The sequence below is a fragment of the Chaetodon trifascialis genome, chromosome 12 (assembly GCF_039877785.1).
Source record: "Chaetodon trifascialis isolate fChaTrf1 chromosome 12, fChaTrf1.hap1, whole genome shotgun sequence".
NCBI classification, from domain to species: domain Eukaryota; kingdom Metazoa; phylum Chordata; class Actinopteri; order Chaetodontiformes; family Chaetodontidae; genus Chaetodon; species Chaetodon trifascialis.
Genome location: NC_092067.1, coordinates 23,639,141 through 23,664,419, shown reverse-complemented (window position 1 = coordinate 23,664,419; position 25,279 = coordinate 23,639,141). Strand labels below are relative to the sequence as shown.

General features: G+C 43.5%; 1 protein-coding gene across 1 annotated transcript; it reads right to left on the bottom strand.

Moving 5' to 3' along the window:
- Window positions 1–1,560: 1,560 nt before the first annotated feature.
- On the bottom strand, window positions 1,561–19,006 carry igfbp2b (insulin-like growth factor binding protein 2b). Its single transcript, XM_070976014.1, has 4 exons — window positions 18,646–19,006; window positions 9,651–9,802; window positions 5,358–5,498; window positions 1,561–1,719 (listed from the first exon to the last, which is right to left on the bottom strand). Exons 1-4 carry the CDS (start codon window positions 19,004–19,006, stop codon window positions 1,561–1,563), a joined length of 813 nt encoding a protein of 270 aa, XP_070832115.1.
- Window positions 19,007–25,279: the final 6,273 nt, after the last annotated feature.

The window sequence follows — 25,279 nt, the reverse complement described above, 5'->3', positions numbered from 1 at the left end:
TAACTTAACTTTACCTTAACCCAAGTCTTCAATCAGTCTGGGGACCAGTCTTCCTTATAGGGGACAAAACTTTCTGATTACGCTGCATCTGTCCCCCATAAGAAAGACCGGTCCCCATAATGTGACTGTGCACACACATCTAAGTCCCCATAACATGAGTAATACACACACACATGCTAACACACACATGCATGCCTGCAGACGCAGCAGAGATAGGAACGGTGATGCCACACAGCAGTTTCCAGCATTATTACCGCAAGTGCAATTCTTCTTTAGTGACACTTATTTGGAGTTGACAAGTGTTAATAGAAAAACTGCTGACAAGCAACAGCAGCTCTCTGCAGCCCGCCGAACCGACGGGCATGGATTCATAGAAACACTTGGATGGTGTCAGATTTTACTTTTAGACTTAAATTGACATGACACTTACCGACTGTGAAGTGTCATAAATATGGCAGTGAAAGACAATAAACAGCTTCAGACTCTTCTTCAGTCAGTGTCAGAGCAAAATAGAGTTTAATTAATTTACAGCTAAGAATGTAGGAAGGAAAGTTAGGAAATTTTTACAAGACATAATCAGTGAACAGTATGACAGTGATGAAGCTTTTAATTATGTACTTTCAAGTATTCACTCGTGAAAGCAAGGCTATACAATGTGCTGGCACTAAAATGACTTTTGGATTGAGCGTACATGTCTTCGATATGTACAATAGGAGAATTTCCAGAGGTATCTGTGAGTCTTTCATCTCAGCTGATGGAAACTTGAGGCTCGTGCGCCTGAAGTTTAGTGGCGTCGTTAGCGTAGCATCAAATGTGGTGACCGAGGCTGATCGGGATCCAGTGGGCCTAACACTGTGTGCAATCTTAGCATTCAAATGTTCAAAGCCTTAGACACATAGCTGCAGTTCATCATTAAAATACATAAAATTATGTGTGAAATTGATGTCACATGTGATTGTAATATTACAGAGTACATTAAGTGTTACCCATCTATCTGTGTCTAATGGTTTACCTAACAGTGGCAGTGTGTAATTGAGCTGTTTTGATGCAGCCTCACCACCATTAACCTTTCCTCCAGCTGCAGCAGGCATCAGTTTTCAGCTCTGATAAACCAACTGTACGCTTGCTGCAGAGTACCACACAGCAGAGAGACAAAGTTTGTGACTTACTGATGAACGTTTAGCAGCTGAAGACCCAGATATTTTTCTCAGGAGCTGTTGGAAAGTGAATATTTGACTCATTGTTGACAGGTCATCAAAAAACAAATGAATGCTAATGTTGCTCCGTGTCCGCTGGAATGGACAGTTCGCCGACACGTTCGCCACAAGAAAATAACATGTCAGATTTTTGTTGTGTTTACAGTTTGTTCTGCTGCCCCCAAATGGCCAAAACAAATCAATGAATGCAGCTCGAAAACATAAGGCTGCCAACAGTATATATATATATATATATATTGAATTGTAAATTAAAAAAGATACAAAGCCTTCAAATATACAGACGTCTAATCTAATGAGAACTATAAAGGGAAAAATCCTCCCATGTTTTGCATTTGGAGAAAAACTAGTGAGACGCTGCTGCAGTGGGCATCGCTCTGAGCTCCTCCTGGAACTGGTTACAGTTGGGATCCCCTCTGACTTTAGGTGTCGCTGGAATCTGAACCCCAGTTAAGGGGTTAACACACCAGCACTCGCCCCGCTGGCCGTGGGTGGACATGTTGCACTGCGAAGAGGGAAGAAAAAACACAAACTAGACAAGTTGGAAAACACTAGAAAAAAGAGGGAGGGGTAAAGATGCACAGTGGGAAGTAGGGGGTGCGTTAATGAAGCATGACGTACGGTGGCTTGAGATGTGTGTGTGTGTGCATGTGTGTGTATGTGTACTGGTGGATCTTCTGGTGGCGTGGGGCCATTGGATGAGAGCGAGGGCCATGGTTCGGGTGGGACAACATTCACCCAATAACAAGCCATCCTCAGGTCATGCCCCCTACCCACAACCCATCCACAGCCACACATGCCATAACAAACACACACACACACACATAGAGGCATGCCAGTAGACCAGCCCCCCCGCGGAGCCCCCCTCTACTCAGAAATGAGGTCGTAATTGAAGTGGACACAGTTTACGCCGCGCACGCGGGGCGGCAGTGGAGGGGACGGCGAAAAGAATGAAGAGCTGGAGGGAAAGAAAAGACTTTCCATTTTCTTCCTTCGATGAGAAAGAACAAAAAAAGTGACAGTTACAGTAATTACCCCGCGACAAGGAGGGACAACTCCAAAAGGGAGCTGAGTGTTGAGGAGGTACAGTGTTCCTCCCTGGGAACCAAGGACTCCAGTCCGAAACAATGCTGTTGTTTGTGACCAGTGATGAAAATTGGCTGAGTGGTTGAGAGCCCTGCTTTAGGAAACTGTGGCGCCTATTCAAATCTTCTTTTCTGCTCTACTATCCTCGTAAGAAAACACTGGATATGTGACCTTGTTTGTCCTCCTCTGTCTGATTTCTATGGATGAGCAGAATTCAAATTCAAGCCCCCAGTCGGAAGCACAGTTCGTTCCTCGGCTTAACAAAAGTCTTCCCATGAAGTACGCCAAACAGTTTTATTGCCTTGTAACCTTGAGCTCAGAAGCTGTTGCCTCATTCATGATGACAACATCTCCACGCGCATTTGTGTGTGTGCGTGTGTGTGTGTAGAGCAGAGTGCTAAGGAAGAGGAGGGTGTGTGTGAGTTTATAAAAAAAAGGGTGAGGGGGTAGTTGTGTGGAGAGTGGTAGCAGGTGGGAGCGAGGGGGAGTTTGAGTGTGAGTGTGTGAGTTTGGAGAAGAGACAGGAAATCCAAGAGAGAACTAAACCAAATGATACAGCGTGCAGGACTGTGTGTTAGAGATGCAGATTTAAAAAAGTTAAAGGGGGGAAAACCGTGGAAGAAAGACGGATGGAAAAGTTGGACCAAACAAATTCCGCGTCGGCACGCAGAGGGGTACTTTTTAAAAACAGGGTTTTTCCTCCTGCGCTCTCAAAAAGCACAGTTTGGAAAAAAAAATCTCCGTCCTTGTGAAAACAGAAAAACACAGTTGAAACGCCAAGCCAACAGGAGGAGCTATAACCCTAACCCTAAAGCTATGTGGGCCAATCAGGAGCCTGTAAAAAGCTGTTAGCTAGCAGGCTACGGTCCGACCGGGTCTTGACCGAAACCAGCCTGGCAGTGGTGTCTGTGTAGGAGTGCTGGATTATGTAGCAGCAACCTTTGAAGTCTAACTGTACATCTGAGAATAAACATGTAAAACCCTTTCAGTGCCAGCTCCACGTCGGTTATTTGCCTGCAATCAACACATAACTGTGCAGATTCTGTTGGCATTTTCCTCGTCTGTCTGTCAGCACCGCAAAGAGTCTCTGAGCGTCTTCATCCTGCAGTGAGTTTTCCAAGAGTTCACCATGAAGCAGTAAGTCACCACACTGCTGCTGCTCTGCTCTCTATGGGCTCAGTCTCATGTCTCAATGCTGGACAAAAACCCCAGTGAGCGACGTCACGGCAGGTATTTTACCCCTGAGCAGATAGAAAACACCTGCTGCGCTCGTCACTGATCATCAGGGGCGGGGCTGTGTCAGCTTTGCCACAGTCTGACAGTTTGTCAGCTGTTTCCTGTCGTGCATTTGAGTGTTAATTTAACGTTTAAAATCAGACGAATTGGTTCACAGAAGGGTTGATATGAAAGAGCCAATATCAACTCCCTCTCACCCATCACTGAGACTTTGTTTACAGATGTTTAGATTGTTGTAATTTTAGAGACACTTTCCCAAATCTCTGCCTGACATAGTGTACCTGGTGTCTCCCTGACAAGCATTTAAAATAAATATCTGTCGGTTTGACTGATGCTTCTATCAACAGCATGCATTTGAGGTCATGGCTGAGGAAATCATTTTGGTTTCTATCACCAAAAATCATCCAGATTTTTAGACATATTAGTCTTATAGATGACTTTTCAGTCAGAGATGAAGTCAGTTACTTTTTTCAAACCCAATTCTTCTTCTTATTAACTCCACCACTGATGAAGATTGATCCCACCTGCTGATGAAGACTGTGAGATGTGGTTAAATGCACTGGGAGAAGCTGATAAGCAGACATTGAATTAACTTTTTTTTTTTTATTTCTAAGGTCACATATATACCCTGATATATTCTCCAAAACATGAGCCATGAGAAAAAAGGCATGTTTGATGTGTAATCTATTTTAGTTGGTTACAGAAAGCTCCAAATGTGGGCCAGCTTGGAGGGCAGCTTGAGTAAAGCAAAAAGACAGAGAGGATCCACAGACTCTTAAGACGTATTAGATAAATGAACAGGCAACATTTTGACCCAAATGGGCATGGCCGATAAACCGAGTAGACGGCCCCTGGGGCAAAAGTGAGCCGCTGGGCCCCTATTAGCCCCTGTTCCTGCCTTAAAACCAGGGACCCTCTTCAAGATAAGGGCTTTAAGATGTCGTTGATCATCAGACCTTTCTCAGCTCGGAGCTTTTGGGACTCCTGGAGTTCTGGGTCCTCGGGCAAATTGCCTACTTTGCACGCAGGTTTTCATCAGAAAAATGGCTGAAGGCCTGGCATGTATGGATATATACAGTGTGAGCACAAAATTGATGACATACGTGGAGCGTGCCAGTCCTGCAGCTGCTCAGTGTAAGAACTCTTGGCAGAAAGTGAGAGCGCTCGGACACACTGGTACTGAGAAGGTAGAGGAGTGAAATGATGTGAGGACTGTGTGAACTGGCTTCTCCAAACTTTCTGGATTTATTTCCTCAGACCGCAGCGGCCCGCTGATATTCTCAGTATGGGCTTTGACATGAAGCCATTCTCGTAAACTTCTCCTCTTGTAACTCATTTTCCTACGAGGCATAAATTGTTTTGCTATTTACTGTATTTTGGATGTTTTTATTTGTTGGGATATTTTCCAGTCTTGTCTGGCTGCACTGGTTACATTTCCTCCTTTTATGATCACCCTCGAGTCAGTGTGGTCTCTTGATTCTTGTATAGCCCCCCGTACTTAAAACATATTTAAATATAGTGTTTTAATCATGACATCTATGAATCTTCAGTGGCTGATTTAAGCGTGTAGCTTGATTTGCTCGTGGCAGGAAGTCATTAGCTCTGTGTATATACACCTCGTTCTTTCACATGTTTGCCTTCTTTTTCAATGAAGAACTTGTCATTTTCAGCCTAATTAAATTTTTTTAAAAGTGGAGATTAATGTGTAGGTGTGTCATGGATGTGCTCACTATAAATCCAAGCAGCCGCAGCGCTCTTACTCAACAAACGGAGCGTGTGTTCAGGTGAAAGGGTGCGACGCGAGCTCCGTCCATGGCTCACCTGTTTGAGGTTGTACAGTCCATGTCTGTCACAGTTTGGAAATTTGAGCCCGTACAGGTTTTCCAGCGGGCCTCTATTATCCTCAGAGGTCATTTTGGAGATCTCCTCCAAGACCTTGTCCAGCTCCTGCTGACAGGCGCTCTGAAAGGACGAGGAGGGAGAACATTATTAACACCAATGCTGAAAATGACGATGACTATTCAGCACTTATCAGAGCAGATGTATGTTCAAAGAAAAAAATATTTCAAGTCAATTAGATAAAAAAAAGGATAAGTTTGACTTAAGTTTGTGGCCAAGAAACGAGCTCTGTCCAACAAAAAGAGTGGAGAAATAAAATACTTCTGCGTGTCTTGTAAAAATGTCACAAATACACACATTTATAGCTAACAATTTAATGGGGTGCAGTTAGGCAAGCAGAAAGTTCAGCCAATATTATTGATGTGCGTCTGGTGGAGTGGAACACGAGTGGCTAGACTGCTTAACTCAGCAGGTGGCCACGGCCACACACACACACACACACACACACACACACACACACACACACACACACACACACACATGCAACCTGTGCAGACGCATGTTCATACACCTCCATAAAGACTGCACACACTATGGAGGGATGTGCAGACACACGCTTACCATATATCCACCTACGCATGCAGACACACACACTTTATTGCAACACACACACACACACACACACACACACACACACACACACACACACACACACACACACACACACACACACACACACGCAGTGAGTGCATCAGGCTGCCAGTGGGATCAAAGGGGTCCAGTCTTATGATTAGTTGGCTGAGGATGAGAGAGAGGGGCAGGAGGAGGCACAGTCTGCCACAAACCTTATCAGACATCTGAACATATGGATGAAAAGTACTCCTCTCTCTCTCTGGCTCTCTCTTTCACATTTGCTCTTATAGTCTTTGACTCCTCTCTCTCTCTCACTCATAACGGAGACGCACACAAACCCACACCTCAGCGCAGCGCACGCACCCTCCACTTTCACTGCTCGCATGCATTAAAGGACAGACATATGTTTGGGCCATTTTATGTCATCCAATACTCGCATGCCATTTGTGCATTTAAGGAGTTGGTTGCTGTAATTATTTCTTCTTGCCATACTGGCCTTCATTATGCGCCTGCACTGTGACACACAGGGAACAAAATCTGCGTTCCTCATTCCAAACAAAGAGGTTCGTGCTCATATGAGGTGTCAGCAGTCTGAATTAGTCAAATCAAGTGGGAATCTTTTGAGGCTGCAATCCTTTTAGATCTGCGTATCCAGACACAGCGCTTCCTGTCAGAGTGGAAGCCGCATGCAAAGATTTGCTGAAGCCTCATTTCATTTCAACTTTAAAATACATTTTTGCACACAGTGACTGTGGATTTTTTCAAAGTTTCTTAAGTTGCGGTCATTTATTGCCATGACAAACTGGGTAAGACGTGTTTCTGGTCGCAAATTGACGACGCCTCTCTTTGTTCAATCTGATTGAACTTTGACACACAAACTCGCAAGCCTCCCCAGCTAACAGACCGTTTGAGATTGAACCCTCAGTCAGGGAATACTGTTTATTTGTTTTCTTATTTCATAAGTTTATGGTGAAATAATGCAAGCAGCAGATGCTGCTTGGCTGTAGCGAGTGCAGGGACAGTGACAGTGGCAGAGATGAACAGACAGCTTTTGGCCCACTAACCCTGACAGCTCCCACAGTTTACATTAAAACGCTGCGTTTGCTGCACCATGAGTACATTTTGTCTGGTGAAATCCGGTCTGACTGCACCTTCAGAGTGTAGCCGTGCTTTTTGTCAGCGTGTCATGTCACATGGTGTGGCAAAACACAGGTGGGACAAGAAATAGCATGCATTGAGTTGTGAGCATAAACTGCAGGAGCTAGTACAGCCAGAAGGCTAACAACACCGTTTCACCTCTCCAACACTTTACAGGATTGTTATCAATTGACCTGCTCTCACTGCAGTAGGGGGTTAGGGTTAGGGTTAGGGTTGCACTACACCCTCATTATTCTCTGCTGCTTGCATGTATATTGCGTTATTCTGCCATGCATAGACAAGGATGTGTCATTAGTACCGCTAGCCTCAAGCAGAGATGGGGAGCAGCCTGCAGATGTCTGATAAACTCGTTTCTTTATACCTCAGGTGATGTTGACTCATGTGACATCACTTGAGGCAATGCATCACATTTCGTGCAGCTCCCTCTGCAGCCACGAAAGGCTTCATACAACCTCTTTGCAGTTGTAGGCCTCTACCCAAGACCTAGAAACAGACTTTGGTGTGTAAAACCAGTTCTTCTTAAGGTTTTCTGTTTCAGTGACATTAAAATGTTAATTTATTTTCTTTTTTTTTTACCATGAAAATAGTTTGAAAATATATTTTGTGTCCATAATCTGCATTCAGTGGACAAATTCGAAAATAAAAGGTCTTGCTTCAGCGTGATTACCATGCATACATAGATCTTTAAATTTATCCATGGAGTGGAGTTACTCTCTGTGAGATCAATAATATGAATATGATGCAAAATGACTTACAATTATCTAAAACAAAAGTCTATATATTCAAAGCGAAAAGGAAACAAATCTGACACGGCCGCAGCGCTGACAGCGAAGCATGCGTTTTGTGTACAGTACTTGACCTCATATGACCACCCACAACGCGGTGCATCCATGCTTGACACCAGCTGTCTGAAGTTCCTCCCCCTGCCCAGCTGCACCACTCGTTTTACTGCATTCTCTCTTTTGTTCCGTCTAATGATCTGACAATTGTTTTGTACCACCCGCTTATGATTTTTTTGTTGTATTTTGTTTTGTTTTGCTGCAAGCGAGTGAGTTAAGTGAGGGAGAAAATGAGCAAATGTGCATAATTGTTTGCCATGTTGAGACATATACAGGCCTCTACATGCTGAGCCCCCAGGGCAAGCTCATTTGCATGAAGCAGAAACAATATATCTGTTTGTACGCCACCCCATTAAGGATTTTCCAGGAACTGTTTTTATTGAATTGCCACTCCATATGAGACTCTGGGTGTTAAAGAATGGGGTGGGGGTTGTAATCTATAGACTGCATTAAAGTGCCAACATGCATCCCATCACTTTTCATCATGAAGATGCTCATTATGAGCAATTACTGAAGCTAAGGCAGCTGTCTTAATGAAGCCCATGTTGCTTCAGTCACGCATAATTGGAAATGTATCAATAAATACACAGAGGTAGTGCACAAAATATTCTAAAACTGGAAAGACTTAGTCCAAAGTCAGCTTAAGATCAAGAGTTTCAAACACAAGTTCTGCATTTGTTTAGGAATTCCCTAAAACCGCCTTTCAGAATATGACGTCCTTATTGCCATCTTGTTGCATTTTGTTGGAAATATCACATTCTTGGACAACAGTTGAAGGTATCACCAACTTTATTGTCACATAACAGTTCTACTGAGGGGACAAAAAGCTCACATTATAAGGACTCATCTCCTTCAGTATGTGGACACACAAAGCTGGCCTGCACCGGGAAAGCCCTCAAAGTTTAGAGTTGAAACTTTTAGGTTGAAATGAGGGTTTAGTGAGGCTAAGAGCTGGGATTAGGCATGTGGTAGTTATGATTTAATCCCCAGGGAGTGAACGTAAATCCATGAGATATCAGTGATACAAAGTGCATCTGTGTGAGTGGATGTGTGTCTATGCGCGTGCGTTTGCATGAATGAATGAGCGCCCAGAGGAGGGCACTACTGTACCACAGCACGCAGCAGCTTGTTGACCTTTTGTCACTGCTCGCTTTTGATAGGCAGACATTTCACCGCCATACACAACAACTGGAAGACCCCGCACAGAATATAAGCCGGGATACTGCACTGAGGAAAAATAGCCATTTTTAGGGAGCAAATGAGGTCCTTCGTTCATGCAGAATTATACTGCAGTAATGTTTTCTATTGTTTGAATTTAGTAGTTTTCTTCAACTCTGCCTGCATAACAAGCAAATAAGGGAGATTTTACAACATAATGTTAATGCAGCTCTGCTTGTAAGATTCATAATAAGTAACATTGTCAACTATTTACAACTTTCAGCTCATGAATGGGCGTCATACCTACATACAAGCAAATCCTTGTGTTGCAAATATATTTATTTTTCGATCCAGTCTATCAGTCTTTTCATGTAAATTCACTGGCTTCCACCTGCTTTTGCCCTTGAAATGCTTCACCAGATTATGGTGAAAAGGGCCTTTAATGAAATGAGAGGGGTTTTTAGTCTGTTGAAGGTTCAGCTCTGACCTGAGGCACTTTTTGGGTTCGAGAGTCCTCTAGTTGATTCGTCTTCATCTTGGCTCTGCGTTCATTCAGGTGTTGCTTCAAGGCGGACTCCTGCCAGTACCAAGTGTCGATGGCAGGTCTTTTGGTGAGGGGATTCTCCGTCCCATGAACCTCTGCAAACAAACAAACACACAAACCTTCTTAGAAATACACTTAATCTGCAGCATCTGTACAGAAAATCTGTCTCGGCCTTCTTGAAGACAGATTTCATGTCTCAAAGCTAATTCACCCCTTTTCTACCCTTTCTGGTTTTAATCCCAGAACAACTTTAAATACTTTGGAGGATCTCTGAACGGCATCTACTGATCTGTGTCCTGTCCCATAGGTATGTTCTGCAGTTAATGGACAGATGTTACACACACACCTTTAAGGACTTATATTTCCTGAACACGTTCACCTAAACCTAACCGAACCCTAATCTTAACCCAAGTCTTCACCCAAAAAATTAAGGATTTACATTATGGGGACCTGCGTTTTGTTCCCGCAAATAAGGCAAGATTTTATGTCCCCACAATGTGAGTAATACATGGGCACACACACACTGGTACTTCTATCTCTGTGAGGACCTTAACATCACAACTACAACTGCTAACCTAAACCAAAGTCTATCCTAAGCCCTTTACACTTATGAGGACCAGTCAAAACATGTTCATTTTCCCAAAAATGTCCTCACTCTGTTGGTTAAAAACTTGTAATACTATGTAGCAAATACAAGTACGCAAACACACACACACACACACACACACACACAAACACACACACACACAAACCTTACCTTACCCTAATCTTAACCGAAGCGTTCACCCTGAAATTTAATGACTTACATTTCGGGGACTTGTGTTTTGTCCCCATAAGGCAGGCGAGTCCCCACAGCGTGACCATGTAAACACATTCATGTCCCCACAACATGAGTAATACGTGACCACACCATCTCTGCTGCTTACTAAAACACACATCTCTCTGCATTTACCTATTCTTTAATCACAAACTGCTATTAAAAGCCAACATTTTTCCTTTTACAAGTCACTGTAATCCTGGAATTAGAAGACAAAGTCATTCTGTGTCCTCCAGGCATCCTGTGTCCCTCATACCTCATGTTACTGATGCGTTGCAATTAATGTAATTGCTATGGTGACACTGTGAACAGACCCGTGAAGATCTCTTCTGCAGACTAGCAAAGTGCTCCATTCAGGCCGCTGAGGTTTATAATTCTGGGCTCATGACGCAGTTTGCACAGGTCTCCTCTGAGCGGTGGGGTCACTCCGAGTGTGTTTCCTGCTGCTTGTTATGCCAAAGTATGTTCAGCATTTGTTGGAGGCAGGAGAGACAAAACACAAACAACAAGCTAACAAGTTAATTCAGAGCAGGCAGGCAAAGTATGATGGCAAATTAATGCAGAACGTCAGTCCTAAACATGAGACCCGCTAACGAGCGTCAAACACGAATGGTCGGAGGGGTTAACGCTGTGCAGTCGTTAATCAACAGTCATCGCAGACATAATGATCCGAGATCGTCTGACACATTTCAACAGGAGGAGGTGACTGAATTAAAGAGCTGAGCTCCACTGCTAGTCACCGGTGGTGAGTCCAGACTCGCGAGAAAGCACCTCAGATGAAGGCTTTTCGTGTTGACTAAGGACTTTTTTCGGGTACCTAACCTACCTGCCAGGGGCTGTGTGTGTATGTGTGTGCGTGTGTGTGCGTGTGTGTGTCTGTAATTAGCACTGTAAAAACAGGAGCAGGTTGTAAATCACTCCTGAGAAGGGAAGGCCCTCCCAGTGAATCCTCTCGAGCTGCGAACACATGCTATGAAACCGTCTGAAATGTTTCTGTGCGTGTTCACGTGTGTCTGCGCTCATGAACAATGTGCCAAGTGTAAAATCTGCCTCACCACAGACACTTGTCTTACAAGTCACATTCAGCCTGAAACGTTTATTTTCTATTCACTTTTGTCAAATCTGATTCGCTCATCCTTTCACTTGCTCCACGTCGATTCAGTTCAAGCAGCAGAGGTAGCTTGAAGCTAGGTGCTTTTAGGCGGCGTGAAGAAGAGCCAGAGATCCCCATGAGTGACTTGGTGTAATGAGAATCCAGTGAGTGACTCAGTTGTTTAGAGTTGCCAGCCTCTTAATTATTTTGAACTGGTTTTCGCCAAAGGCCACCTCAAGCTGAAAAAAAAAAAACCTCTGAACTCCAGCACCACAGATTTAAAACGAATAATGCATGTTTCATCTTGAAGAAATCACACAGTTATGTACTGTGAAATCTCAAAGTCACCGGGGCATGAACTGCATGATGATCATCATCGTTTAGCATGCTAGCATTGCTAATTAGCACTAAACAGGAAATGCAGCTGGTGCTGACGGGAATGCCTTTGCTTTCGTGCATTGCTCCATTGACCTGATGATGCCGCCGGATAAAAGGTCAGGGAGTCCTCCAGAGGGAAACATTTGAAGCAAGTTTCATGATAATGACCAGTTTCATTCTGAATCAAAGACTTCAACCTGCTGGTTGCATGAGATCGAAAGTCAGGGAATCACCAGAGTTATCAAGATTAGTGATTTCACCAGATAAATAGAAACTTTGACCTGCTGTTGGCACCGTATGCATAGTCAGGGGATCTCCAAAGTTGTTCATCCTCTGGGACACTTCAATATCTGTGCCGAGGTCATGGGCATCCATCCAACAGTTGTCAGGACTTTCCACTAAAAGCTGAAAACGTCAACTTCATGGCAGCGCTGGAGGAAAAGTTAGGGAATCTGCAAAGTCAGCAGGGTTCATCCTCTGCAGCTCAAGTTGACTGTAGATTATATGATGCCCTTGTTCCTTTGTATATTTTTCTCTGACTAACCACACGAGGAAATCTCTCCAATCTGATAATCCAGCCAGAGAAAAAAGGCTCTTTTAAGAAGTTAAATTCTATTCACCAACAGTGGAAGACTGTCTCACTTCTTCTGCAGAACACATGCTTAAAAGAGACATTTGGATTCATGTTGCTCTAAAAGAAAACTGCTCTGACACTTCACTGCACATGGGCTTCAAAAGGTGACACTCAACTACAAGCAGGTCAAGGTGTAAAAATCCCAGTTTATTCCTCTAGTCGTGTTTTCTAGAGACTCTTAATGTATAGACACTTACTGTATAGGAATTCATGACAGCATGTTCCAGGGAGAAAAAGAAAACAGCATGTCTTTAGCCAACAGCTGTCATTTCAATACTGTGTTGTTGATTCTGTACTCAGCGCCATAGAAACTACCTGTCTCAAGCTGTTCCGAGTGTTGGCTTTAGGTATTGCCTTTGAGCAATGCTTTCACAATTCTCTCACAGCGCAGAATGAGTAATGTCTTTCCAGAGTTGCTTAGCATTCATGTATTTGCCCTGTTATCGTACACACAGTGAGGCCGTGTCTCAAAAGCTTCGCTGTGCTTCCACTGCCAAGAAAGTGGCCTTACACTACTTCAAACCATTGTCAGCGTAAATGGTTCCTCTCAAGGCTCGGCCACTTCAAACACTTTACAGCTGGAAAACAGACAAAAAGAAACTGAATAATGAAGAGGGCTTTGCCGAGCCAGAGGTCCCTTCGAACCTTTTACGGTTAGCTCGTTCTTTCAACTCTTGATGCTGCTGCGCTTCCATGTGGCCATATGTGTCATCCTAACCAGAGGATGGTGCCTTTGTAGTTTAAAGGGAAAACTGTGGCCAATTGCTGCTCCTCCAGACTTAAAAGACAGTGAGTGCACTCTGAGGTCAAGGTGATTTTGTCTTAAACATATGCTTTTTACCAAAACAGCACTTCATGCTTCTGCAGTGCTGCAGTGCAGAGAACAAATATCCATATTTTAGTCTTTATACTTTGTTTTTTTCCTCTCCCACAGCCGTTTCTTCTCTTCAAAAACATCCCACATACATTATTGCTTTTGTCTTTTGCCACCTGTTGTCAGAGACGCAAAAAGCATTTAGATCTTTCACTTTAAACTGCTCTAATATTATTAAGCAGATGAAGAGACAGATATATTTTGTGGGTGTAGGTGGAGACCAAGACTAAGACAGAGCTAAAGAAGAAGTATTGGACACAAATGGCCACAAAACTACAGTGTGACACACTTTACTAGGCTGCAGCTGGAGACTTTTTTATCAAATTTAAAGCAGAGATATTAAATTCAATCAATAATCTGTTTAAGAGAATTATTTTGTTACCATTAATAATGATGCATCAACATGGATGCAGAATTTTAATCTACTTAATGTACATCATGTTTTTTGGAGTTGAAAGTAAAAGATTTCCTTCTGAAATGAAGTTAATTACAAAGTATAAAACAACATTTTTAACTACTTATTAAAGTGCTGGTGCCTGTAAACGTACTTCACCGGCTGTGATAGTAAATTCTTTCATATTATGCAACTTCAGCTTTTTTAAGATTAGCGCAAAGGAGGTCAGGCTTCCCATTTACACCTCAGGCTGAGTTTTCTCAGAATTGCAGGCGTCAACATGCAGCTCTCACCCAAAGTGATCTCTCATATCTTCACCTTTTCCTGTGGATGTGTGCTGCATACACACACACAGTGCGCACACACATCTAGACCTGAGAGAGCGAGCGAAGAGGAGGGAACATGCCTCAGCAGGGGATCACCTGCAGGGCAACAAGGGCAGTCTTGGACCACCGACAGCACAAGAAAGAAAGGAGAGAGGAAGAGACAGAGATGCTCAAGGATTACACAGGGCGGGAGTTTCCTATTGGCTGGAGAAGTGGGTTTGTCAGTAGACGATTGGTTAAACTGTCACACTGAATAAAGGCATGGTTATAAATCTTGAAGTTCAGATTAGTCCAATAGGTTTGTAAATCCTACGTATATGGGCGGAGTTGTAGATAAGATAGAAAGCAAAGAAAGGCTTTGGACTGTGTACTTTGCACTTTTGAACTGGTCAAAGCTGCTGAAAACAGCTCCCATTCCTCGATTACCAGCCCGGTCTGACCAAATGGCCTACAAATAACACACCAAGGTCTTACGTTTAAGTCGTTTTGTGCATGTTATCACAAAGCGTTTTTTGCTTTGCGCCTGTCATTTAGGTGAGCATGTCATAAGGGAAACAATGGCTGGTGAAGAAGAGCGAGACCACCTGCACACGGAGGAGGCCGGGACGGACTGATGGGTTAAACTGACATGTGAAATGTATTTATGTGCCCTCCCATGTGATCACACTGTGATTCCATGGTAACACACATGATCAACATAATAACCCAGCTGCCTCCATGCTTTCACAGCAGCAGCAGGCCTTTTTCTCTGAAGGCATTTTGACGTGTCACAATAGGAAAATCACAGGAAAATGATAGAATGAATGACGAATATCTGCTTTACTTTCAGGCCACACCTGCTCGCTGTCACGCTGTCGGGACTCACTGGGACACCACAATGAATGTTATCATTGTACTTTTCCGTTATGTTTCGTCACAGTTCCCTGTTTAACGTCATGCACCCTGGCTGGTGTAGACTGTGCTATCATATAGAGAACAAACAGGAAGTAAACAGGAAATCTGTGTTTCCATTTTGAGGAAGTTCTGTCAGTGATCTGAAGAAGCGACCTCTTGGACAGACAGCAGACAGAGTCCATCACTCAGACTGCTATGTTTATATAAATGGGAATTCTTAATTTGTTTGTAAATTTAAAATGCTTTTAGGATTTCGTGATTGATTGTTTGCTTCTTTCAAGCGGCAGCTAGAATTGATTCTGCCCAGTTAAGTTTAACCCAATCACTACAGTCATCCAGAGCGAGTCTCGCCCTCACAAACGCTGGGATAAAATGTCCAAACTGCTGGAATGCAGTGCAGCAGAAGTATTGGATTTCAGCTTTCCAGGTATGTGAAATGAAGCTGCGCTGAACAAAGAGTATGCATTGCTCAACGGACCGTCCCTGCACACATACAGCTCATGTTGAAATGTTGATGGCTAACGCAAATATTGATGTATAATGATGCATCCATGTCACTGACAGAACGCTCCCCCCCTGCCAGGGACAGTAAATTAAGTTTCTTTGTCCAGGACTCGCATGAAGAGAAAAGTTTTGATTCATTTGGAGACTGAAGCTCGAGCACACACTCATCAGCAGACTGAGAGAACATTTCCAAGTCGACACCCACTGCAAAAATAGTTGAAGTGGAAACAGTGAAGATGATGTGCCACTTCTAATATTACAACCTTTTCGGATTGGAAGGATTCAAAGCATGGATTTAAAACATCAGTGTTGCTGTTTTCTGTCACCTTTGCAATGTGGAAATTTGCAGAAGTGCTGTTGCTGTGGAAGAGTAGGAGGAGCGGAGACATGCCACAATCATGACATCAGCTGTTAGAAGAGCAAAAATATGTCAAAATCATAAGGCGACCTGAAGCGTACCCACATCAGATAAAGCTGGAGTGCTTTGGACTCTGGGCTATAAGTCAGGCCGTCGTGTTGTTTATTTCAAGTTAATTTAGGTGAGCTCAAGTGGGAATAACAGCATTTGAACTCAGGATCACATGAAACAACCGTAACAAAATGTCCTGCTGTGCGGTTATCGAGGGGTGAGAACGTCATGTCAACCAACCACAGGAAACAAACCCAAAATGTGCGTTTTAATGTGTACAAAGGAAACAGATGCTGACATCTGATAGCCGCCAATGCTCATGCTTGAAAAGCCAAGCATAACACAGTGAACTGAGGGCAAACCGCACTCTGATCTGATGCTCATTTTGAGCTTCTCCTTCATGTGTTCGAACTGGTTTCAACACCAAAGACGGTAAATCACAGCAGAGAGCGCAGACAAGTCCATCACGTTTGGCTAAAGTTACAGGGTCTGGAACTGGTTTGGTTTTTACTACCGGCTCCCAACCAAACCAAAAAAAAAAAAATCACCTCTGTTGACTCTTTTAATGTCTAAATATATCCACACAAAGAGCTTAAACAAACTCCTCAGACTTCACCTGAGATACATAATAACATACAAAAAGAGCCTGGTTGAGAAACTGGCTTACACCTTTCCCAGCAGCACTCTGAAGCACGTCGTTGCGGCTTCTTCCATATTTACAGCACGTTAAAGGTCCCGAATTCAATCCGCTTGTAAGTTTTTAATTTCTAAACGTGTATTAAATCGCTGTCACGTACCATAAACAGCAGCCTGCGTCAAACTAAGGCGGCCTCGATGGGAGAGCTTTGAGGATATGTGGGTTACAGACATGCTACGGGTTCAATGGAGGGATACTGCTGGTTTTCGCTCACAGATGTTGGCCTGCCACTGCCTGCCAAACACACTGCGTATGTCAAACTTCATTTTCAGGAATCAACAGTGACCCTTTGTCCCAAATAACTGTAACATGGGAAGAAAAAGCCTGACATTTCTCTGTCCCCGCAAGATTTCGGGGTTGTGTATTTTGGGCGCTTGTTGTGATCAAATTCGTTTGATGTCGATGTGGTTTTTCTGACATTTAAATGTCCCGCAGTGAAAATAATGCTTTGACTCAGATTCTCCGTGAAATTCCTTCAAGCCTGTTCTTTATATCACCTCCAGGTACGGTGACGGGTCAAGACTAGCTCGCTGGGTGATGCTGGCACACTTGAAGAATATTAATGAACATCGTCCTGATGAAGACTGGAAGGGTTTGTATTTAATTACAGCAGGCATGTCGTTGGCACAGGACTGATATCATCAGCAAAAAAAGACTATACAGACCCCACATGTGCAGTAATCCTCTGTCACTTTAAGCTGTGGCTGCACTGTTATAGACTAACACTGTATCTTGGTAAATTTACGCCCTTGATGAAGTAACATTTACCAGAAACAAGGGCTAAATTCCTGAGAACGTATTCATTGCTTCCACTCCTAAAGTTACAGGATGTTTCAGAGTTAGTTTTTAGAGCAAGAACATTGATCGAAAAGCAGTAACAATGTCTCTCATACAGTCACAAAGTTGTTTTCGGTCTCACTGAACCTGACAGTCATTATCTACTTCTTCTCTGTGATTTTCATCTCTGTGCTGCATCTGAAATGTCTGTAAGTAATTACCCATTAAGACAAAAGATCCTTTAAAAAACACAGTGATGGTTTCGCATTATGACCCCGACATTCAGTGACCAGATGGTCCACTTTGTCCAGGATTGTCCTGCTTTCAAGTTGGGTGTCCCAAGTCCTGACAGATAGCTGGAAGACACTAAAATGCCCCAATTTTCACATCAATTTAAGTGATAATTATAATATCATACTGGTTTTCAGTGCTATCGGTGTTTATCATGTTGTGCTCCATTCAACACTTTCATCTGATTTGTCTGTGTGGGTCAGTAAATCAGTCAGTGTGTTGTTGTCAGGGCTGTCAGTGAGTCACAGGCTGTGACGCTTGCAGTGCTAACTGACAGTATGCTAACAGTATGCTAACAGTTAGCTACCACACCGAAGAGAAAGTTCCCACTTCCAGGGTTTTAAAATGTGGCACTCTAACCATGTACAATCATTACTGTTAGTCAGAAAGAGTGAAAGCAGTGGTTAAAGTGCTGCATCGCATCGCTGCGTGTGTGATTGAGAGTGACCCTTAGTTTTCCAACACCCAGCTTTTAATGTGCATTACATCCATTCATTTGAGGCCATGTTTTCAGCCTAGATCTAATTTATGATTTTATTATAAAAGAATGTTTGGATTGGTGTCTTATAAGAATGTCTGAATTTATGCATTGACATGTAGTTGACCTGAGGGGCCTCATGCCTTCGCACTTGCCATGTTTTATGTGTGGCGGCTCCTGTCTGTCTGAGTTACATGCACACACTCCTCCCTGGAGCCGTGATGATACAAGATTCTGTATGATGTATGTATGCTTGGAAAATATTTGTCTCTTAAGCTGCTAAATAGGACAATGTTAACCAGCAAAGTTCAACAAAACCAAAACAAGCTGAAAGAGGATAAAACGTCACTACGTTATGCAGTTTTAACTTACCATTTGTAGCCTGGTGGTCCAGACTTGTAGTGACATCCAGGTCTACTTTCTGTCCACATCGTCCTAATCCCTGGATGAGCTGTTGCAAAGGTAGGTCAGCCTCCATGCTCGGGTAGCACCTCAGGCCGCTGGAGCACCTCGGCGTGTAGACCCCGCAAAGCTCCCCTTCCTGCCTGGCGCACACCGGACAGCAGCCGCAGCCCAGCTCCCTCACTATTTCTGGACATAACGGCGTGACTTTGGGGCACGCAGCGAGACGCTCCGCGGTACAGCTTGGGCATCGGAAGGCCAAATCCCCAAGTAAGATTCCAGGCAAAGCGAAGTATGCAAACAGCAGCCCATAAGTAAAATATATGACCATTCTTAGGCTCTCCAGGTTTATTAGTGACTACTGAAAGTTAAAACGACCCTTGGACGATAACAGTATGAACCTCATGATCCTGAAAGTCAGCTGTGTGTGGGTAAACATCGTGATGCCACTGACAGGGTCCTATCTGCTCTCATATTACCGCCTGAGTGTATGCCAGAAACAAGAGAGCCAATGACTCTCACCATCAAAGAGCACATGATTGATTTTGGTTTGTTTCATTTGTGCAGACGCAAATGCAGGCAGGCATGTTTGAAAAGTACATTGGAAGATGTGCAGTGGAATCCCCAAAAACCCCAAAAGGGGTTTATTACACCCACATATGTATGCTTCCAATTCCTATATTCTAACTCAATATAAAATTAATAGAGCAAGAGGAGAGTTTTGTTCCCTGCGAGCTCAAATGACAAACACAAATACGACTGAGTCAGCACCAAGCGAACTCAAAGCAAGCCATAGAAAACCAGAGCTTTCCTGGGGATATTAAAGCTGAGTGTCTGTGATGTGGCCCCTTCATTTGTTCCATGTCAGCTGGCACTCAGTTAAAGGTGAGGCCAGGGGGCCAAAATTACTCTGCATTTCAATGTACCCCAATTATTTTGCCTCGTGGTGGTAGTCAATACAACGTGTCACCAAATGCACCTGGAAAACCGAAGCGGCTGCCCCTCAGCATCAAGCCTCTGTTGACTGGTAGCCTTTGGACTGACCCCGCTGTGGTGTTTCTTTCCTCTGCTTTATTTTTTCAGTTCACCTTGGCGTTGTTTGACTTTCTCATTCATTACACAACAGGATCAAAAATGCGTTCATATATAGCTAGTGGTGCAAGATTGTCCTTTTAGCCTTATGGAAAATACTTTAACACTTCTGTTCATGTATAAAGACACATACCTGTGTACCCAGGCGACAGTTTGTAGCACAATTAAAAGTGTTATTACAGTCACTTACATCTGTTATTTAGCATGTTGTCATATTTGCATGTGCACAGTAACGCCACTGTACTGCGATCATGACTGCACTTCAGCTGCAGAACTGAAAGCTCTCATGAATAATCCTTTTGATATGACCAGAGGAAGCTGTTGGGCATTTTTTCTTGAATTAAAAATGTCACGGCAGCTCTAATGGATCACAGGATTTCTGAGGGCACTCTATAGGAGCTGATTTAAGTGCAGCTATAAACGTGTATGTAATACAATATAATATACAGTCTGACTGGTAAGAAAGCACCAAAGGTGAATGACCATTAGATCATAATTACTGGTGCTGTGTGGTCCGTGCGTAAACGTGCACCGCACCGCTCGGTTGGAGACCGCAGATGAAGTGCATCAATCATTCACCACCCATTAATCACACACTGCCTTAACCACATTAAATGCAGCATTTTGACGGACATTACAATCTATACTGCATAAGCAAACTGCATGGCAAAGTGAAAGCTGTTTGCTGGTGGACTACATATGGAGAGGGGTGTTGCTCAACTTACTTGGTCTTTAACTCATAATGAAACCATGAAAGATGTAAAGCAGATCAATTTATTAAACATAGAAAGAGCATACTGTTCTGCTGTGCATCTGACAGAAGAAATAAGAGATGGTCTGCAGGGACTTTGCATTGGTCTGACGTCATTCTGCCTTATATCCCATCCAGCATGTCCTTTTCTCTTGAATAACCTCCCTGTTGACATCAGACAATCGCTGCTGAAGCCTTTAAATCACAGCTAAAACACATATTTCCAACCTGCAGTGATGGATTATTCCAGAGAGGTGAAGCTCAGTGGACAAAGGCTTGACCTGATTCAATAGAGGAACAGTTCAAGGATTTGACGGGAAAATAAGGCTGGAGATATATGAGGGTTAAAGCCTTTTATGCAGTTTATGCAGTTTTATGTTGTCCAGCTTCGTAGATCTTGTGAGGACTCTGGGAGCGGTGTTCTGGTCCAGTTGGAGACGCTTTGTTGCCGTCTTAATTAGGCCAGAGAAAAGTGCATTACAGCAGTGTATTGTGGATGTTATGAAGGCATGTACGGGGATTTAAGCCTTTGATTTGATGAACGAAGCGCATTCGGACTGTTTTATGGAGGTGGAAGACGGTGCTATATTCTTTGCACTCAGGCCTCTCTGTGCTGGACCATTATCCGTCCTGGGATCTCTCGCTCTCTGTCCCAGCTGTCAGTGACTCATCCAGACGTTTGGAGCTGGATCATCGTCCCCCCCACCCCCACCCCCACTCTGCCGAGTTTGCATGGCTTGTCCTCTTTCCAGGTCTCCGTGGTGGAGAGGAGCTCGTGTGGATCTACCTTTCTGAAGTTTCTCAAAGTCCTCCTGGATCCTTACTCTCCACTTATGTTTTACGACCTACATAAATATGTATTTTTGTCATCATAATTTATATATACTGTGATTTCATTGCTGGACTCTTCTATACACACGACATCTGTTGCGTGTCTATCAGTCCTGGGAGAGAGATTTTTCCATTTTTTCCCCATTAAATGGGATTTTTGGGGGGTTTTCCTCATCCAAGCTGAGGGTCTAAGGATCATGGGTGTCATATGCTGTTATTGACTGTAAAGCCCTTTGAGGCAAATTGTCATTTGTGATACTGGGCTATATAAATAAAAACTGACTTCACTTGACTTGAAATAGCCTCACCAGCATCTCTTTTCAGACCAGAAACCATTGTTCCCTCGCTGTCTGCGTCAGACCTGACTTCATCTGTGTGCACAGTTTGTTTGGAAACAGAAGCTGATCTTTTATACTGTGACAGTTGTGACAGCACGGCAGGTAAAAGAAGTTGTTACCTGCTGCAGGTGAGATGTTTGCTTCATGTAACTTCTCACTATGGCTGTTTGCACATTTCAATTTGCACACATTCTTCACAATAAAAGTCCCCCTTCATTTTGTTATTCCAAAGCTTTTGTTATGAAGCAGCAAAATCAGGAGATGTTTTGGTTTTCATCAGCGGTAACTTGACTCTGACATGGCTGAAAGCGAGCATGAAACAATAAAATAAAGCAGATGGAAGTGCAAACAGGGACACAGGAGAGAAACTAAACTCCAAACCACAGAGATTCAGTTAGAAGCTACAAAAGTGCTGACAGCTGAACACACAAAGACTCAAAGACATATTTCCCTCAGGTCTCTTGCACAGACATGAGTCAAGTCTCGAAACACGCTTGGTTGAGGTGCAGACGGGGGCTCATCATGGGATGGCTGTGGTTGGCGAGATGTCACCACAGCCTGCTCGGAGGCAGGTTGGGCGAACTTTGGACCAGCTCTGAAGATGGTTCATCACAGGCGTGACTCGGCCTGGTTACATTCAAGGGTTTGAGGAGCAGGAGCTCATAAGCAAGTTGAGGACTTCACATGAGCTGCTCTATCAAACGATGGAGTAGCAGTTGGAGGACCTTAAAATAAGATTCACAGACCTCAACAAACCTTGAGCTTGCTCAAAGCTGAGAAAGCCACAAGTGAGGCCTTCCAGACAGACACTGCACAGCTTGAAGAGGAGCTGAAGGGAGAGGAAGAACTCCCTCGCTGTCGTACGGGCCCTCGAAATCCTGCCAGAGGCTGAAGTCTCTGAGGAAGAGGTCCCGAAATATCCTGACTCCTGCACTGACGTGGGAGGAGAGGAAGAGCTGAGGCTGCGTTTATGCTGATTAAGCAGCACAGTGCAATTCTGGAGCTCATTTGGCACAAAACTGCATTTGTGTTAAAACCTGCTCAGACCATCTCTTATCACAAATGCAGATGCAGGGAAATGTTGGTGGCTTTTGTTGGCAGATGCACACGCACACAGAACTCTATGATCATAAATCACCTTTAATTCATATTAACTTTCGATTTGCGACACGCTTGGTCGTCTTCTGTAGATTGATATGTGTCTCAAAACATGAATTTTAATGCACAGTGCTTCTCAAACTTTTCTGGCATGCCCCCCTTCAGAAGCTGAAAAATGTTCACACCATCCCGCCCCATGGTTTTTACTCATCCTTAACAATGATCACTGCACATTTAACATCTGGGATAAGCTCCAGTCGAAACATTTTCAACCTACATGAACGTAGATTTACATCATTTCATTTCATGTGATGGATGAATTCAGGTCTGTTAACATTTGACAACAATCATTTTCAGTTGGTGTAGAAATGAACTGATGTCCTATTAAGTCATGAAGTGATGGGAAATAAAGGAGAATAAAGATAATCAATGAAGAAATGCATGCATGGACTCTTGTTATCTCCATTTCCTGTCTTATTTTGTAGGAGCCTCCTTATGCATTTCTGTATTTTTACTTCCTGCCTTTGTTCTGTTTCCCGCCAGGTTTAAGCACCACCTGTTCTCAATCATCCAATCAGTTCCTAGTATTTATAGCCCCAGTAATCCACTACCTGTTTACCAGCTTGTCTTTGTCTTGCAGCAGACTGTAGTGCCAGTTGTCCCTGTTGTTGGTTGTTAGCGTTTTTCTCTGATCACAACTGGTACCATTGCTCCCATCCATCTAACATTAACAGTTCCCAGTAAGCGCTAACACAGCTCCTGTGCTGTGCTGAAAATGGTGCTGGTAGGACAGGAACAGAACTCACCACTGAGGGCTTAAACAAAACACACACCTCTCACACACGACACTTTCTTTTTCTGTGTTCACAATGAAAGTCTCAATGAATCTGCAAGGAAACACAGAATAATAAGTGTTTTAAATATTTCATGTGTAACTTTGCTCTATTAATTGAAACAGAAAAGTTGGGATTATAGGATTTGAATGTCAGTTCTAATGAGGCGTATAAGGGCATGAATGGTGATTACGTAGTGACGTATGATGTAATGATGGACCAACACACAGTCATATGATGTAGCGTGTGTTGCACCTCTTGGAGACCGTGCGCTAACAGGAAGCTTCTCGCCCATTACACGAGGAAGATATTTCCTCGTCTTTGACTGACCCCGGGATGCACGCTAGGCTTTCCAGCCTCGCAGCGCGGCTTCAGCGTGATGTCAGCGCAGCTCGCTGCATAACACACTTCGACTGAGCTGGTCTGGGTATGAAGTAACGTCTGTCAGGTTCATCTATCCTCACTCTGCCTGCTTCTGCCACTTGCATAACATTTCTGGACTGGAAAAAAAGAGAGGTTTGCTCGAGGATCAAAGCGGCTCTGAATGTTAATTTAATTTTTTCGTAGTGAATAACCTTCAAGCGAGACTAAATTCTAATGTTCCTGAAAAATTAAGCGTCTATGAATGCCTTGCCTGAATAAGTTGAACACGTTTATGCCAGTAAATTATTAGGAGGAAACTTAAGATCTTTGGTTATAAAATCGTTTTGGTTAAAACAACAAAATGTGGAATATGAAAATTTCTCTCTTTGGCGCCTCCCAGAGGTAGTGCAACAAATTAGCGGCAGACACTTACGCATCACTTTGCATTGTGGACCTTTCCTCTTTGGAGAAAAACTGACACTTTAAAGTCCACTTTCCTTCCCACCCACGTGCTGTGAGCAGCTGCATGTTGCTCCACTGAACAACTGGCACATCACAACACATTTCACTCTGCAGTCCCTACATTAGCCATTGTTACTTTACTGTAAGATGGGTGAGATGGCTGTGAGAGGGCGACCACAGGCAGTCGGTCTCGTTGCACATCCTCCTGGTTTGCTGACAGCATAGACTCCGCTGAGCATCTTAAGCTCCTTGCTCTGCTTTGCTCTTGAATGGACTGCTCAATCAACACACCACAGACTTGTTGAATATGTTTAAAAATGACTTATTGATCCCTTTGAGTGCTATTCATTTCCGATCCACCCTAATCTCTGATGGCAGACGTCCTCCTCTGCTTTATTTATAGCTGTAGTGCATCATCCAGACGTAGAACCAGGCAAGCTGTTAATTACGCAACTTCATGCAGCACAATGCTGGTGGGTTTGTGCGGAAAAAGAGACCAAAAGAAGGATTTAAGTTTCACCCCTCCTCTGTAAGGCAAATATCAGGTTCACACTGCATGGCCTCTTTGTTTGTACCTGAAAAAACATTTTCCATTACTTTAAATGAGAGGCACTGTCCAAACAGCACGTGCGTCTATCTGCTGTGTACTCTGTTTGCTCTGTCACTTACACTGTTATGCCTTCAATTTAGGGAAGTGGAAATGTTTTCTTATGACCACTCCTCAGTATTTCTCCACTCGCAGATGCATTAGGGTTGTATTATGTGTACCCGTCGCTTAGCAACTCCAAATGAATGGGCAATAATGTTGGAACGTTTAATTTTACAATTACGCAGAA